Below are 17,099 nucleotides of genomic sequence, written 5' to 3' on the forward strand. Positions count from 1 at the left end.
ACGCCTTTTCACCATTTATTTACAGTTGCAGCCCCAAAATTAGCCTTTTCATTCGCTTGTCGTTCCACGCACCGTAAATCGAGAAGGAATGTGTTATTTTCAGGGGCATTAACAGGAATGGGAAAACCCGTTTTAGAAAGGAAAGGATAATGACAGGCTGTCAGATCGCGGGAAAATGTAAATAGCGAAAACGACTCCGCTTGTATGTAATGTATGCTACTAACGCGTGTTGGAACTGTTCAAAACCACTAGCCTGGATTAGAATCGCTTGATTACAAAAGTGTCTTCTCTCAAAAACATTATGGTGCTGTGCCGATTTTCTTTTTTTACTCGAGTGAAATTCACACGCTTCACGAGCCCGTAGGGGTCCACCGCGGTCAAACGACAGAAATATGCAAAAAAATAAGAAAAGTACTGCAAAGAAAAGGTTTTAATTTTCACAGTTCAAAGTTCGATACATAACCGGTATCCTAAGGGTTTACTAAGTTTTTTGGAGCTATACTACAAAAGTTCTACGTGTTTGAAAATAGCGATATGCGGACTTGTCGGCGCCATTTGTCAAAGCACCTTTGGTTCGGATGCGAAACATTTAAAAAAGTAAAAACACTGGTTTACCTGAGGGAATGGTATTATGCTTTCACTCAGCAACTATTTTTATCTATCCTTGCTCTTAATAACACTTCAATTTGAACAAAAAACGGCGAAATAAAAGAAAACCTGCCTGAGACGTTTGACCGCGGTGAACCGTAGGGGTGGAATGGGTGATGGCGGCTTGGGAAGATGGACGCTAGCCAAACGCGGCTCTCCTCAGTCCCACTCCACGCATTCACACTCCAGAAGCTTTTCGGGGGTGGGGAGGGGAGGGCTGTTTTACAGTATTGAAAACGTTGGCCAGCTCATGAATGTAACCGGGAAACCTTCAGAAGGGGAACACTCTTGCCTGTTTGTGGACTGTATCATTGTGAAATAAATATCCTATTCTAATTCTTGCATTATTAATTTCTTTTTTGGGTACAGTATTTTCTTCATTATTAATATTGAATTAAATATCTTCAGTATGACTGTGTACATTAAGAACAGCTGGTTTGGAGGGACCTCCAGTGACGCTGGGGTTCTCTTTGGAAATTGGAGGTCCAATGATACCTGCTTCTCTGGCTTGGTGAACCTTACAAAATAAAATAAAGCTGTGCTTAGTTTACTGTCAAAGTACTATGATGTCCCTTTTCAAATAAGGAACCCCCCTTCCCCTCCAATTGCTGGTTTTCACTGTCACGCAATCAAAAAATAAATTCGAAACCATTCAACTACAGAAGCTATGAATTTCAAATATTATAGATGATAAATAGATAAACAATTTCTCCAAGTTTCGGGTCTGTGCGGTGTACCGTTCGCAAGTTATTTTCCGAACCTTTCCACGCAAATTTATAAAGCTTAGTATGGAGCCGCCATAACTGTGTCCTGCCGAGGGACACAGTAATGGCTGCCGTGATGTCAGAGAAACCATCTGGAACTCAATTCTGTTTACAACAGCGGCCATCCTTGGCTTAAGAGCTGGTACACTTTCACATAAACACCACTTATTATATCTGAAATGTTCATTCTGCACAAAATGGAAAGGAAAGGCCTTTTTTCAAACAAAACTGCTTTGTCACGGCACTCAGCTTGATGTCACATACGACGGAGAACTCAAATATTCAAAATGTTCTGTTTTAAAAACGAATGACACTATCGATCTGGAAATTTGCAAAAATATATATTTTTAGTTTATCTTTCGCCTAATGACAACGAAAATTTAGCAGGCCTAGTGAATTTTGATTTCAGAATTTTATGACGTAACATGAAAACTAAGAATACGTAGTATCATTGGTCTGCAGTGAGTGTAAACTGCTAAAACTGCAAGAAACTCATACCCAGGGCCTCTCTCCTTTTCCTCCCTTGTCGACAAGGGAGGAAAAGGAGGGAGGCCCTGGGTACGAGGTTTAAGCTGCAAAGCCCTCTGCCTGCATTGAATATCTTTTGATGCTTGGTGTGATCACCAAATACAATAGGCACGCAATGTGTGCAGAGAGTTCCTCTGACATGTACATGCCCATGCAAATCTGCAACAAGCTTGAGATATCATAATTTGGACAGAAAAAATGTTTATGGGCTGTGTTGCACTTGTAATAAGACTGGTTAAAATCAACAAAAGTTAAATGAAAAGTGCCAAAATACTTAAGTTTCATTCCAGATGATTCTGGCACAGCCCTTTCTCAGTGAGTGAATATCAAACCCTGACTTTGACACTAAGTTCAGAATTTCCCTGAACAGATTCTCGAGTTCCCTAAGTTTTCCAGACCCTGAAGAAAAAAATTCTAACCTATTCCCATCCTATATGGAAGCCCTGTGGAGTGCATACAACTGAAGGCTATTACCTCGCATAAGAATCTTGAAATAGCATCAAAATATCCATAACACTGCCATGTTTCATTGTGAGTACCATGATCAAAGCAGTCCAGTTTTTTTAGACAGGATCCTGATGTCTGAAATAAAATCAAGTGAAATAAAGGTTGAATTCAAGCAAGAGCAGATACAAAATAGTTTTTGGCCTTTACAGTAGGTTCATACTGATCAAGTAAAACTTCACACTGGCACCAGAACTTATCTTTGGTGTTTTATGAAACAAAAGTGACTTGAAATACAGTGGAATCCATCCTCAGAGACCCAGAAATTGGCAAACAAAAGTGACTTGAAATGCAGTGGAATCCATCCTCAGAGACCCAGAAATTGGCAAACAAAAGTGACTTGAAATACAGTGGAATCCATCCTCAGAGACCCAGAAATTGGCAAAGAAAAGTGACTTTTCTTCACCAATTTTTTTTGTTTTTGCCCGTAAAGACTTTTCCTCGCCCCCCCCCCCCCACTAACTGCCCCTGGGTCTCCGGGGATGAGTGGAGTTCTGATTTTAAAGATAGGGAGTGTGAGAAATTGGGGATGGGGGGAGGGGGGTTGGGAGTTGCAGTGTTCGACAAAGTTGAGTGCGGCAAATCCAAGGGAAACAACTTTTGGTTCATGTTTTGGGGATGTTTGAGAAATCAAGGTTTTGAGAAGCCAGAATTTTACTGTATTGCTACTCTCCTTGATGACATCTTTTCGCTTTTTGGTGGGGAATGGCATTTGATTTTACATGATTTTTTTTTGGTACGATAATGGCTTGATAAAAAGCGATTTTATATGTTAGCTAAAATTGTTCTATATACTTGTTAAAACAGTGGCTGTGATACGTCCATTTGTTCTCGGAGCGATTCCTGGTATATCCTTCTTGACGATTCAGTTCCGAAACAATGTTTTTGTACGCACCGCAACAGTGACCTTTTCGTTGACACAATTACTCTCGTTGAGTCTTGTTCAGATCGTCAAGATTCTGCTAAGTCTCACTTTCAGGTCAAAATATTATTTTCGCGGCAAAAACGGATAAGAATTATCATGCTGATCTTAATTACGCGGATGTTAACAAATGAAGGGCTAAGCGCAAGAAACGCACTTTGTGTTTTGGCCAAATTAAAAAAATGTCACAAACGACTCCAAATTTCGCATGCAAGTTCGTTTACGTGTGCTTAACATTGATCTGTATTCAAATTCGCTGAATCTAGCTTCGTTTTTTAGAAATTACGTATGCAAAGAACAAAGGCGTTTTGCAAAGCTTACGTTCTCCACAGTCAGCCAGCAGCATGAGTTTTTCGACACATCGCGTGTAAATCTTTCCTTCTAGCGTTATTTAACTGTCCGGGGAGGTTGAAAAACGTGTCAGAGCCATGCTTTTTAGTTCCTTAGCCACCATTTTGAGGATTCGCTTTACGAAAAGGACTGGATAACACATTGTGACGCGATGTCACCTGATAGGTGTCACGTGAGAGGAAAGAGAGAGAGAAAAAAAAAAAAAAATGGCCGTTTGTTCCTGAAAATCATTTGAAGCCTTTGGTTAGTTTTAGCGTAAGTGCGGCTGCCAGGTGGTTGAAGGACATCATTAAGTCTGAATACCCGTAAGTTTACAGCATCGCTCGAAGAACTGAGTGATGTTTCTGCCTTTGTTTTGTACAACAGCGCTGTTTAGCGCTTCGGAAAAAACGTTGCAAACAAGGTAGTTTTGAGCCTGGCCGCACAGAGAGTCTAAAACAAGAGGTTTCTTGCCGGGAACTTCGTCAACGCGAGTTTTACAGGGTCCGCTTGGGTTCTGCCGCGACAAAGTTGCCGAGAAGTGACCTGGTTTTAGACTTTAAAAAATTCTTTATATGTTCCCCAGGGGACGTTCCCTCGCAAAATTATTTTCTGTGTCTCATTAAATATTCATCAATCAATAAATCAATCAATCGATTCGTGCCTTAGTTTATCTTGTTTTCGCGGGATTTTGTAGATGTGTGATGATGTAAGGAGTGGAGATAGAAGTGAGAGCAAGCCGGCGGCACTCAACTGAAAGCAAAACTAGTATAATGTGACAACACGAGCAAGCGTATTCAATCAACAATCAGTCTTTATTTCACTTTCACCTCGGCAAATTACAGCTAACGGTAACACTAAACAGAGTAAAATAGTCTTGCCCGAAACAACAAAAACTAGCTAACCGCAAGCAGACTGCAGAAAAGCTAGCTGCAAGCAAACTGGCGTGAAAGCTTAGTTGCATTAAAAGCGCGATCTATAAAAGGTTGAGGCTGACTCTGATCCTAAACTTAACTTGAAACGGCTTAACTCCCTAATCCCTTGGGGTTAGTGTTAAACTTTATTATTATTATTATTTTTTTTTTTTTTGCGTTAGGGCTAGGCTTTTGCGTTAGGGCTAAGTCTGTAACCCTAAAAATTTAGCTGACTTCATCGTCTTGAGAAACAAAAGGTTTCCTTTGTTTATCGTTTGTAAAAGAAAAGTCAAAAGACGCCGCACAAGCAAAAACCTTGTCTTTTTGCATGTGTTATTTTTCGAAAACGAAGGAAAGACCAGCAAAACTAAATACAGGGCAGTGTTGAGCACACATAAACGAACTTGCGTGCGAAATTTGGAGTTGTTTGTGAGAATTTTCAATTTGGCCAAAACACAAAGTGCGTTTCTTGCGCTTACGCCTTCAAATATGACATAACAGGTAATCCCCCCTCCCCCCAGAATTTTACTGTGTTGTCCTGACAATATGCCAGTTCTATTTATACTCCTGAGTAAAAAAACGCACTTGCCCATTTGACAGTTGCATTGTTTTGATATTGCCAATCATGGGAATTCAAGACATACCTTGTACAGACTAGTCATCATTCTTGGCGGAATTAGCTGATCAGCCAATCCTGATAGAAAAAGAGTTGGAACTCTTGCCTTACGAATCTTCTTCAAGGAATCAAACTGCATTGAAAAACAAAAAGAAAGAGTCTTCAAACTAATTTGGCCACGAAAAGATAATACTTTGTATTTTACATTACTACGCCCTGAAGCCTGATAATTAAAACTAACCCAGACTTCTTTTATTCTTTTATGGTGTGCTAAGTAAGGGGGGGGGGGGGTTGAATAGGTTCATGGATCGACAGATTTGGCTTTAAAAAGTGCACCAACTGCGGACTTCTGCAAAAAATTGAGTGGATTGGCATATTTCAAAAATATGGAGGATGACAGATTAGATTACAATTTTCCAGGGGGGGGGGAGTGCTTAAATTATTTGCGTTTTGCCAGAACACCCTAAGGAAGACCAAAAATCCGAAATTTACACCCCTTAGCAAGACAACGGGCATCCCTGCCCCTTTCATATAGGAGTTCCCCTTGAGACAATTTTTGCCTGGATTTCAGACTCTGCTTGTCTTGAAGTTTGGATCTTGGATCAAAAACATTGTTTGCTCAGTCAGTATCTTGGCATATTATTCTTTTTTCAGAAAAAAGTCAGCAACACGGATCAGGATAGTAGCAGATCGAAAGATTGCAACAAAAAATGGCATGGATCAGCAGATTTGTGTCACCCTATTCACCCCCCTCCTATGTCGTTGAGTGACAATTAAGTTTTGAACTAATTACCTTATTTCTAAAGCAAAAGTAAGGTAGTCTGCCAAGTCCATTGACAAGTTGATTAGCCATGCTTGGGATGCTAGTAAAGGTGTTCTCCACAATCAAAGCAAATGCTTTGTCCAAATAAAGTTCATTTGATGCCAGAGCAATGGCCACTGCCCCTCCTAATGAGCGTCCAAATATGACAATCTTGTTCGTATCTATATCAGTCCGAGTCAACAGATAGGACAGTGCAGCCTCGGAATCCAACTCGAACCCTACAAAAATTCAAAGTTATTTACAATATTTAAGTTTTAAGACTATCAATATTATAAGCAAGATGGTAGATTATATCTGTTACATTAATTAGTAGACTCGCAAAATAGCCGAAACTCAACCCCACGTTTATAATTGGTCACTAATAATGAGGCCCTGCCAAGGGGGGTTCCCGTGTCGCTTGTCTAAATTTAAAAATGTCCCGTATCGCTATTTTATCGCTCTTCATGTCGCTGTCGGTAATTAAATTGAAGGAAAACTGCTTGTCCTTGTTAGAATTTAACTTTTTCCATAGGGGTTGTCGTTTGTCACGATTTTATTTTGTGCCGTCACTACTTTCTAGGCCATGTCGCTTGTCGGAATTTACCCTGGCAGGGCCTCAATAATCATTTTATACTCTCAGCATTAATCTCCCCCCATGTGTGTAAAATAAATAACAGCACATCACATTGTTGGCAAAAATTAACAAAATATCAACCACCACAACTACACTAATTCTGGGAGGGAAACTTACGGTAATTTGGCAGTATATGCCATCTGGGTGAGTGAATGTAAGAAATGATTTTTAGAGGTGGGCAGTTTGGTATTTTGAATTTCATCATTCAAAGGGTTCTGTTAATCAAGAAGGAGCAAGTAATGGAGGTGGAGTGCTTAATCAGTTTGAAGGGGGGCAGGAGATTAGTTTGGGGGGGGGGGGGGCAGGAGAATAGGCAATACAGGAACCGAAGGCTTTAGATCTATAGAAGGCAGGAAAGGAAAGAGAAGTTAGCAGAAAAATGAATTCTTATAATTTGAATTATTATTTTAATTAAAAGACTGGGGTCAGCAGAAAAGTACGAGGGTACTTAGGAAAGAAAAATGGGAAGTAAAGACTTCTGACCCCTCCTTCCCTTGTCTCCCCTTTCCCAACTATGTGCGAGGTTGCAGTAATCTGAGACATATTGACATGGACACAGTTTCATTTGCATCTGCATCACTTTCGATGTAGTTATGCCTTTTGTTTACACCATGCCAATCAAGACCACTATTAAAACCAGGTTGTTTGAAAACGCTGTCAAAAGTGGAGCGTTTCCAAAACAATACAGTTTTGTTGGTCATTGTAACGACAAAATCTCATCGATTTGAAAATTGTTACGTACCAGTATTTTGGGGCAAAATTGACTGGCTCACAAAGAGTAAACATTGTGGACCTCATATGCACACGGAGTGCAGTGCTTGCTTATACAATCACATTTAGAAACACTTGGAAAATGGTTTAAAGACAGTTCCCCGTGAACACTTCAAACCCATGTCCTTTTCGATGTGGTTTTGAGGTCATGAAACCGTGTTGATTGGAAACTGTGTCCATGTAAAAAGTGTAAAAAAATACAATTTCATACCTTGTTCACTTGGAGAGCCATCACTCTTCCCATATCCTCTGTACTCCACAAGAAACACATTACAACCACAGTAACTATGCCAGCTTCTTGCGTTTGTTAATCTATGACCAACATTCCCCGCATTTCCATGAAAAAACAAAACAGTAGGAACAGAACTCTGAAACTGAGGGGACTGTTTTATAAATATGGCGTTGATACTAATGCCATCTTGTGTCTTGATATACAAATTCTCAAAAGGTAAGCCCAGTACTGCTGGATTCTGAACAAAAACTCTTGAAGTGACTGGTTGATCTGGGAAGTAAAGCAGAGTGTCTTGATAATGATACAACGCTCCAAACACGGCTGCAGTTAACAACAAGAAACTGACCACTCCTCCATACAACCAATACAGAAGAAGAAGGGTTAACATGGCAGCACTGCAAGCTCTCCAAAACCGCAGGATTACATGCAAAACGAGTCGTCCAATTGTCTCGATTGTTTTAAATCCAGTGTGTTCAATAGATTGCTTAGTTCTAGGCATCGCTGCGTCAACTTCAGACATTAGGAATAAAAACAAATTTTGATAAATCAATTATAACAAAACTGTAAAAGCTACGACGGTTTTTAAAAGTAAACCAGATGACTTTTCGACTAGATTTTCAAGTAGAATAGTGCTTAACCATATAGTTGACATGATGTGATAATGACTGCACTTGATGATCCCAAAACTATTGAACCACAGAACGAAGAAGATACGAAAAATTCGAAGAAGGTGGTCGTCGCCATGTTTTTCACGCTTCGTGGCTCTAGAACCAGGACATGTCGCGTGTTATGTGAGGGATTGAGCACTAGTAAAGATCACCAGGTTACCAAGGTAGCAACGCTTACAACATAAATACTGACATGAGAGTTGAACTTTCGATGTACAATTTTTCCTAGTTTTTTCTCTTGTAAAACCTAAATTATGAGTTCCCACGAAGACGACGAGGACGAAGGCCCATCTGTAGACTCAGCCGTTGCAGAAGAACGAATAGCTGCGCGTAGAATTCGGATCCAAAGGCGTTTAGAAGCAGCAAGGAGGTAAACTTGAAATGAAGTCTGAGCTAGTTTATTCCTTGCTGTATATAGCTGTAGAACTGTTTCTTGTTATTTAAACTGTCTTTTGATTTTTAGAGAAGCGAGTGGAGAAGATGCCACAAAAAAGAAACCTGTGGATTCAGAAAAGGATGCACTTAAAAGCCGAAAACAAATGGAAGATAGCAGACAGGTTCTAATGTTATTAAATTGTGTTCAAGGAAATTATGTTTTTGTGGATGATTATAAAGATCTGCATCACTGGATTAGAAATGGGATATCCCTTTGTGCCAATTAGAGATGAGCAGATATTTCAAAAAGAAATGGAACGACTTAATCTATTATGCTATCTAAAGATTCCAGCGAAAATTATTTTCACTGACATCTTTAGATAGCATGATTGATTGGTAGCAGTAACAAGTTGATTCTGTTATGCTAAATTTCGTTACGATTTAAGTATATATAATGACTGGGGGATGGAAGAAGTACTTTGTATATTTCTTGGTGGGGGTGTGCTGCTGGGACTCTAAAACCCCTACCCTATACCAGACCATGTTTAGCTGATTTTGCAACCCTATAGTTCGGTCGGTATAAAACGCAGACCATGCAGACTGCAGACTGCAGACTGCAGACCGTGCAGACGGTGCAGACCGTGCAGACTGAGTAATTTTTTTTTCTTCTTTTTTTACATTGTGTTTCACAAAACTTCAGGAACGGTTTCCGAAGTTCGTTTGAAATTCACAAAGTTCGCTACGAACTTTAGAGTATAGCTAACTGTCGTGGGTCGTGGGTCGTGGGTGGAAGTCGTGGGTCGTGGGTGTGGGTAAAGTCGTGGGTGTGGGTAAAAGTCGTGGGTAACCAAAAAAAAATAAAAATAAATTGAAATTGAAAAATCGCTTTGTGTAAAGGAGATAAAATATGAGTATCGTATCTAAAGAAAACAATACGACAAACAGGTATTTATCTGATCATTGACAGACTTCTGTAAAGCAATTTGCATTGCCTCTTCCTCGTCTTCAACTTGGAATTTGAGCCAGCAGCTGTTGCTTAGGCGCGGTGGTGAAGTTCTCGGAGAATCTCGTTTCACTACATCCGCGCACGAAATAGAAGAGTCGCTATCGGAATCCATTATCGATCGACCTAAATATACAAATCTGAAAAGGGTAATTCTCAGGATAACTCGCAGCACGTTGTTTTCTTCTTTTCGTCGGTCGAAAAGGCGAATGATTTAAGTTTTACTATCCTTTGTTCAGTTACCATGACGCCTTAAAAATACCGATATGAGCGTGCAGTGGCCGTGGGAAAGAATGTCAACCTCAAAAAAGGACAGACAGAGGAATTGGAACCTAGGAATCAGAGAAGCCGGTGCTCTGTAATAAAAGCCTAGCCCTACCGTTTAAGAAGTAGCTTTGTTTTACAAAGAGAAATGTTTTCAGAGTGAAATAATGTTTTTTCTTGTGTCTGTTTTAATTTTCACCTCAAAAGAAATAAAAAAATATAAAGCTCTTTAAAGTCTTCCTCTCTTTTACGCCACCCCCTCACTCCCTCTCTAAGGGACGGACCATTATTTTGGAGAGGGGGGGGGGAGGGGGTGAAAATATTTAAAAAAAAAATGTTTGTCGGGCCTAGAAATCCTTAATAAACTGTTTGCAAACACGATATTTATAACAAAAAAAATAGTTTGCATTTCGAAAAAAAAAAATGTTTGTAGAGGTGCAAACACTTAAAAAAATTGCAGAGAAAAAATTTCATATCCCCTTTCCAAGAAAAAACACTCCGTCCCTCATTAGACTCGGTCGGGAAAATAGATTTTTCTGAATAAACCATCGTGGTCATAAAGGTATTATTTTTGGAATAAAACAGCTGTTATTCAAGACAAAATCAAGCTGCTAAAAAAATTTAAGCGGCGCTACTCTTGGCTGTGAACATGTCGATCAGACACAAAAATATAGCGCGCCTAGCCTAGCCTAGCCTAGCCTGATTCAGGCTCTCTATAGTTACATTGACGAGAGCGAAGGAGTGGGCACTACATGTGCAGGGGCAAAATACAAGTCTTTGAACCGCTTAAACTTGACTTTACGAAGCAAAGGTATGGACGTTACGTTTCTTCTTTCCTTAAATCCCTAGTCTAACAACAACCGTACCAATTCTATTTCCAAAGTACACAAAGCGATTTTTCAATTTCAATTTTTTTTTATTTTTATTTTTATTTTTTGGTTACCCACGACTTTTACCCACACCCACGACTTTACCCACACCCACGACCCACGACTTCCACCCACGACCCACGACCCACGACAGTTAGCTATACTCCGAACTTTAGGGGGAATTTCATTAAGTAGTTGTCAATCAAATTACGAACTTCGAAACGAAATTGTGAATTTCACGTGCAGCGAAGTTGAGGAGTTCGCAAGTTGAGAAGAAGTTCGTCCAGTTTGTTTAATTTGGTGAAATGAATCCGTTCCCAGTACAGCAAAAAGCAATCCCAAGTCTAGTAAGGCAGGACATCAACGGACTAAAAAGCAAGGCTGCCCTGAAAATGGTTTGTGAATGTTACAACTGAGTTTTCCCAATGTCACCCGACACCCGACTAAAAATAGATTACAAGTTCTGCCGTGTGCAGTTTCGAAGGAAAAAATTTCAACAGATGAACCGGTTTACATATAAAAATACTGTTTGTGTGTGCCGTAAAAATCTTCTAAAGAGAAAAAAACGTTTTCCTTCTTGAATACACATCATTCAGTTTGGAAAATCTGCGGAAAATCAGAACTTTTCAATTCCGTGTTGTTATTATACTTCTGTGTTTACACAACACGCAAGTCGCGCCATCTGTCTGTTCGTGATAAACTCTGTTCCTCTGAAATAATTTATATTGCATCTACCTGTGAACGCTAAACTTCACAGTTTGACACCTGAAACGCTGACGTTTGACATCATTTGAAAACATGTTTTCAGCGCGTGCGTTCACAGGTAGATGCAATCGACAGTATTTGCAAAAAAAATAAGCTTTGGTTAAAATTTTTTTTACTAATAAACAACACTTGCTTTGGAACAATTGAAATGTGTATTTATTTACGAATTACTTATATTTTATTATTAAGGACAGTGTAAAAAATGTTGGGGGATTTCTCAAGAAAACCCTGTATTCCAAAAGCATAACTACCAACCGAAGCATTTGTTTACGTTATAAAATTGAACTAGAAACCTGAACTTAACAAATAAACTGCTATATCCGACCAGTTCGTTTTACCTATAACTTAAAATGTTCCAATGTTTACAGTGTAAAGCGCTCTCTGACAGTAGAAGAAAACTCAACAAGCTGGAAGCTAAATAAAATAATCCTTGACCTTGAAGCCAACTTTAGATGATTTCCTGCCTTCCTGGACTTGAAATTGCCTTTCCTTGTACCGTGAACGGATTCATTTCACCAAATTAAACCGAAACTGGACGAACTTCTTCTCAACTTGCGAACTCCTCAACCTTTCAACTTCGCTGCACGTGAAATTCACAATTTCGTTTCGAAGTTCGTAATTTGATTGACAACTACTCAATGAAATTCCCCCTAAAGTTCGTAGCGAACTTCGCGAATTTCAAACGAACTTCGGAAACCGTTCGTGAAAAGTTTTGTGAAACACAATGTAAAAAAAGAAGAAAAAAAAATTACTCAGTCTGCACGGTCTGCACGGTCTGCAGTCTGCAGTCTGCAGTCTGCATGGTCTGCGTTTTATACCGACCGCCTATAGTTAGCCTGGAAACCCAGATGCATTTTTCCGGTTGTTGCTTCTCTCCACCGAAAAATAGTCTCGGCGGGTGAACCTCGAGGCGAAAAAACCGTCTGCTCTCCCAGCCTACCCTATAGTAGACTAGACACCGAAAATCCCTATCTTATCCAAGACTTGCTTTTTTCGAGCTGTATCACTGTTAGTGTTTATAATGGATAATCATCTGTCAACAACTTTGACAACATTGCTGTAATAATTTTATTTAAGATAAGGAAAGCCTATTTCTCTTCCCAAATTTCTATTCTTATTCAGAACTGAATTCTTTATACCACTGTTCAGTTTCCCGACATTGCTTCACAGTAAACTCTATGATAAGGAACCTGAGTTTTTCAGTTTTTTCCCCTATGCATACAGGGGCAGCAATTTAACCTTTACTAAAACAGTTTCAATAATTTACTGTTTGTAGCGTTTGGTCAAGCTGAAATCTGATGGCACAGAACTTGTGACCAATGTCCATGTTGCGGCTGATGCAAGAGAATCTATGAGGAGGCTGGAAGAGGAGGAACAACGCAGGCAAAGGTAAGAAAAAATACCTTCATGGGTCCTTTATATACATTCCACCTTAAGCTTTAGATTGGAGTTTGCTTGGCTCAGTCTTGGCTTCAACTAATCTTAGTGACTGATATTCTGTGGAGTGGCCCAGGGGTATCTCTCTTATTCATCCAAGAATGTAAGGCATGCAGAAAGGTAAGGTAAGGTAAAGTCTGTGTCCGAGCCTAAGTGGCCCATACAGCCGGAGCTTATCCCGGTTTCTGTAGCATTAAGCGACTAGGAGTATTGCTACTCCCCCCTAGATGGGATGCTAGTCCATCGCAGGGTTACCCCCCAGCAGTAAGTTCGCCGGTACCCATTTATACACCTGGGTGGAGAGAGGCACTGTGAGAGTAAAGTGTCTTGCCCAAGAACACAACGCAGCGCCCCGGCCAGGTCTCGAACCCGGGCCGTTCGACTCGGAGCCGAGCGCGCTAACCATTAGGCCACCGCGCCTCCCACCAGGCATGCAAGGCATGCAGAAGGAGGACATTTTTTCTTTCCTGCCCTCCCCATTACCTTTTTAAACAATAAAAGTCGTCCAACTCTGCCAGCTTAATATATATAAGTTTCTAGGGAACTGTATTATTTATTTTATTTCAGAGTAATTACAACATTGACTGACTGATTTATGTACATTCAAGGAATTGAAATGTCACCAGTCAGTATGTTAAATGCTAGATGACTTGACTCTCAAATTAGGATACTTCGATCTTTTTTCTTGTACACCTGTAGAAAGTGTCCCTCCAAGAAGGTTCTAATTTTCGTATTGCCCAATCTCGGCATGAAGATTGTTTATAGGTAATCAACTTTAATTTTTGTTTCTTTCAATAAAGGAATGAGAAACTAGAAGCTGAGGCAAAATCTGCCACAGAAAAATTTGAAGAGGTGAGAACTAATGTTTTATGTTAAGAACATTAAAATTTGTCAACAATTTGAATATTAAGAATTAATATTTTGTGCAAAGTCTTTCACCAAGTCTGTACTTAAGGTGTATTATAACTGTATAACTTAAAGTTTGTGCCACTAGTCTGACTTTTTTTGTGAAAACTCTTCTAGATTACCAAAAAATGGGAATATGCTCTCTCTAAAGAAATACCTCAAGACTTGAATTCAGTGAGTAGAATTTATTTAATATTGGTTTAGCAGATTGTTTCTTGTGTAAAGTTTTCATAATAAAGTAGGATTTGTTGTTATTGTTTAGTATTTGGAAATATTCACTAGTACATGTACTTTATTTTGTAGATGTTAATGGAGCAAAAGGCAGCATGCGACAGCATGATAGATGAGAAAAATAAGCTTATCCATGACTTTCAACAGGTAAATAAGTTTAATTAATTATTTTCAGTACAGGTCTTTTAGTAAAATTGGTTAAATACAACCCTCCAAGTAAAGACCATTTTAGTCGCCATGGCGACTAAAATTTTGGAGCTGGCGACTAAATTGGAAATGAAGTGGCCAGACTGGCGACTAAAATTGAGAAGAAGGATTGAAAGCGTTAGCTTAATCTAGCGACTAAAATTTTTCACTGGCGACCAAACTTGAGCAGTCGGTGGCCAAATGGCCACTTAGGAAAAAAATAAACTTGGAGGGTTGTAAATATGAAATATTTTCTACATACGAAGTATTTCAAAAAAATAAACCAGTTGAAGGGTTCAATAAATTAATTATTATATCCTAAATTGTTCTAGGAACTTAAGACCAAGGATGACCAGTATGTGAAAGACTTAAAGAAGGCGGTAAGTAGAAGAAAAAAGCTAAGGACAGTAACATTATTAAAAAGAAATATTTATTTAGTTTTTACTACTACTGATAATAATATTATTTGATTATTATAATGTATTGTTCCAGAAAATATCCATACTCCTCCCACAAAAGGTTTTTTTTTAAATTTGAATCCCCCCACCCTCTGGAAATTCCAGTTAATCCCCATACTTTCCTTTTAAATTTTTGGATTTTGAGACCCCACACCCCCTCAGAATTTCCAGTGACCTTCCATGGGGTGGGTATGTATATTTACTGAAGCTGCACAATATCTATTAAATATATTATTAGAAATAAGTGAAATAAGTATGTGTTTGTTTCTCTAGGAGAACTGTAAGTTTTTTAATAGTAAATTATTTTTCTGTGTACAGGCTGAAGATGTTGATCTCATGGTGGAGAGAATGGAGGAACAAATGAAACAGTTGACCAAGGCTTACAGGGAAGAACTCACTCAAATTGAGGTTTGTTGGATTATTGTATCAACCCTTTTAGTGTTGAGCTTCAAACTCAGTGACCTTGTTATACTTAAGTAAAGGTTAAGTCTGCATCAAGCCAAGGGGTCCATCTTGCCAGAGCTTATCCCAGGTTCTGTACCATTTACAACTAGGAGTATTTCTAGTCCCCCCCCCTGGATGAGGTGCTTGTTCATCGCAATGTTCCCCCACCCTCCAGGCACCCATTTATACACCTGGGTGGAGAGAGGCATTATGAGAGTCAAGAACACAACACAATGACCCCGGCCTGGGCTTGAACCCTGTCCACTTGATCCAGGGTCCAGCACACTAACCATCAGGCCACCGCATCTCCCGTCCTTCTTACTTAAAAGTCTGTGTCTGAGCCATGAGGCTCATACAGCCGGAGCTTATCCCGGTTTCCGTAGCATTAAGCGACTAGGAGTATTGCTACTCCCCCTTGGATGGGATGCTAGTCCATCGCAGGGTTTCCCCCCCAGCAGTTAATTCGCCGGTACCCATTTGTACACCTGGGTGGAGAGAGGCACTGTGAGAGTAAAGTGTCTTGCCCAAGAACACAACGCAGCGCCCCGGCCAGGCCTCGAACCCGGGCCGTTCGACTCGGAGTCGAGCGCGCTAACCATTAGGCCACCGCGCCTCCCACTTACTGCCAATGAATTTAGCAGTACACAGCCCTGTCAATTACCCAGTTTTGACCAAGGTGCTATGGTCCCCCAATATATCCTGAAATTCTCACAGCATGTTGGTATAAAGAGTGTTTTGTCACAATTTACAGCACTTTAAAACATAAGTTTTTTTCCTGATTGCAGAAAGCATTTGTGACTGAAAGGGGTGAGTTGATTGAGAACAACAGAAAGAAATGGGAATCTTCTATGCATGGGCGGCGTGACAAAGAGGTTGAGTACATGGAGTCACGCCGTAAGAGAGTTGAAGATCACGAGAATCAGCTACAAACATTACGAGTTCAAGATGCAGAGGAGTACAACATGGTCAAGATCAAACTAGAGACAGATGTACAGGTGGGTAATGCTTTCTTATTCCCAGAATCTCTATAATTTATGGAGTACACTGCTAGAAGAAAGAGCTGAAACCTCAGTTAAATGCTCAAAGGGTGCCTTTTAAGTTGTGTCCATTGCTATGTCAATCAGGCTAGACTTGGCTAGTTAAGTCAGACTAGCCTAGCCTAGGCTAGACTAGATCAGACTAGACTTAATTAGACTAACTGAGTTTTTAAGTCATAATTTAAGTTTTTAAGCAGCCGGTAACATTGACTGATTTACAGCCCTTAATGACAGTCCTTGACTAGTCTAGACTGGGTGAGGTTAGACTGTGCTAGTCAAGGCTAGACTGGTGCTCTGGCTTAACTAGGTGACACTTATGGCCTTGAACAGACTAAGATAGGCTTAAGGCCAGACTGAAATAAAAAAGATCACCACTATGTGATTTTATCAAATAGTAGATTACCTGACTTATGTGCTAGACTACATAAATATGAATTTAAAGCCACACAGCAATTTTCTACTTTTGTTTCATAATATTTTGTGTGTAGATTTTGGAGCAGCAGCTACAACAGATGAAGGCAACTTACCAACTGAACCAGGAAAAACTGGAGTACAACTTTCAAGTGAGTCAAGTGAAAGTATAATGGCTTGAAATGAGTTCAACTGTCCTTTTTACCTCATGGTAATGAGGTTATGTTATGGGCCGCATTTTCTCACTCGAACACTCACTCACTCGATTCTGATATCAAACCGCAATTAATTTATCATTAAACGATAAACGTGCTGATGGAAAGGTCCTTCCGGTTTTCCCCTGCCTCCCTGCCCTTGTGTTCTGTTCATACATCTGGGGG

General features: G+C 39.8%; 2 protein-coding genes across 2 annotated transcripts in view; one reads left to right on the top strand and one right to left on the bottom strand.

Moving 5' to 3' along the window:
• LOC144664747 (protein ABHD13-like) lies at nucleotides 1–8,418 on the bottom strand. The gene is made up of 5 exons (XM_078525954.1): nucleotides 7,645–8,418; nucleotides 6,020–6,267; nucleotides 5,255–5,359; nucleotides 2,415–2,522; nucleotides 1–1,165 (listed from the first exon to the last, which is right to left on the bottom strand). Exons 1-5 carry the CDS (start codon nucleotides 8,183–8,185, stop codon nucleotides 1,043–1,045), a joined length of 1,125 nt encoding a protein of 374 aa, XP_078382080.1. The 5' UTR covers nucleotides 8,186–8,418; the 3' UTR covers nucleotides 1–1,042.
• Nucleotides 8,419–8,496: 78 nt separating this feature from the next.
• The window catches only part of LOC144664666 (dynein regulatory complex protein 1-like), a 17,356-nt gene continuing 8,753 nt past the window's right edge, over nucleotides 8,497–17,099 (top strand). The window contains exons 1-10 of the mRNA XM_078525841.1: nucleotides 8,497–8,703; nucleotides 8,797–8,890; nucleotides 12,886–12,998; nucleotides 13,847–13,898; nucleotides 14,070–14,126; nucleotides 14,256–14,330; nucleotides 14,702–14,749; nucleotides 15,146–15,235; nucleotides 16,057–16,266; nucleotides 16,797–16,871. Coding sequence (XP_078381967.1) covers nucleotides 8,588–8,703; nucleotides 8,797–8,890; nucleotides 12,886–12,998; nucleotides 13,847–13,898; nucleotides 14,070–14,126; nucleotides 14,256–14,330; nucleotides 14,702–14,749; nucleotides 15,146–15,235; nucleotides 16,057–16,266; nucleotides 16,797–16,871 — 930 coding nt within the window. The 5' untranslated portion in view covers nucleotides 8,497–8,587. The remainder of the gene's footprint in view (nucleotides 8,704–8,796; nucleotides 8,891–12,885; nucleotides 12,999–13,846; nucleotides 13,899–14,069; nucleotides 14,127–14,255; nucleotides 14,331–14,701; nucleotides 14,750–15,145; nucleotides 15,236–16,056; nucleotides 16,267–16,796; nucleotides 16,872–17,099) is intronic.

This window comes from Oculina patagonica, chromosome 9 (genome assembly GCF_052425735.1).
Source record: "Oculina patagonica isolate OP01 chromosome 9, crgOcupat, whole genome shotgun sequence".
Taxonomy (NCBI): Eukaryota; Metazoa; Cnidaria; class Anthozoa; order Scleractinia; family Oculinidae; genus Oculina; species Oculina patagonica.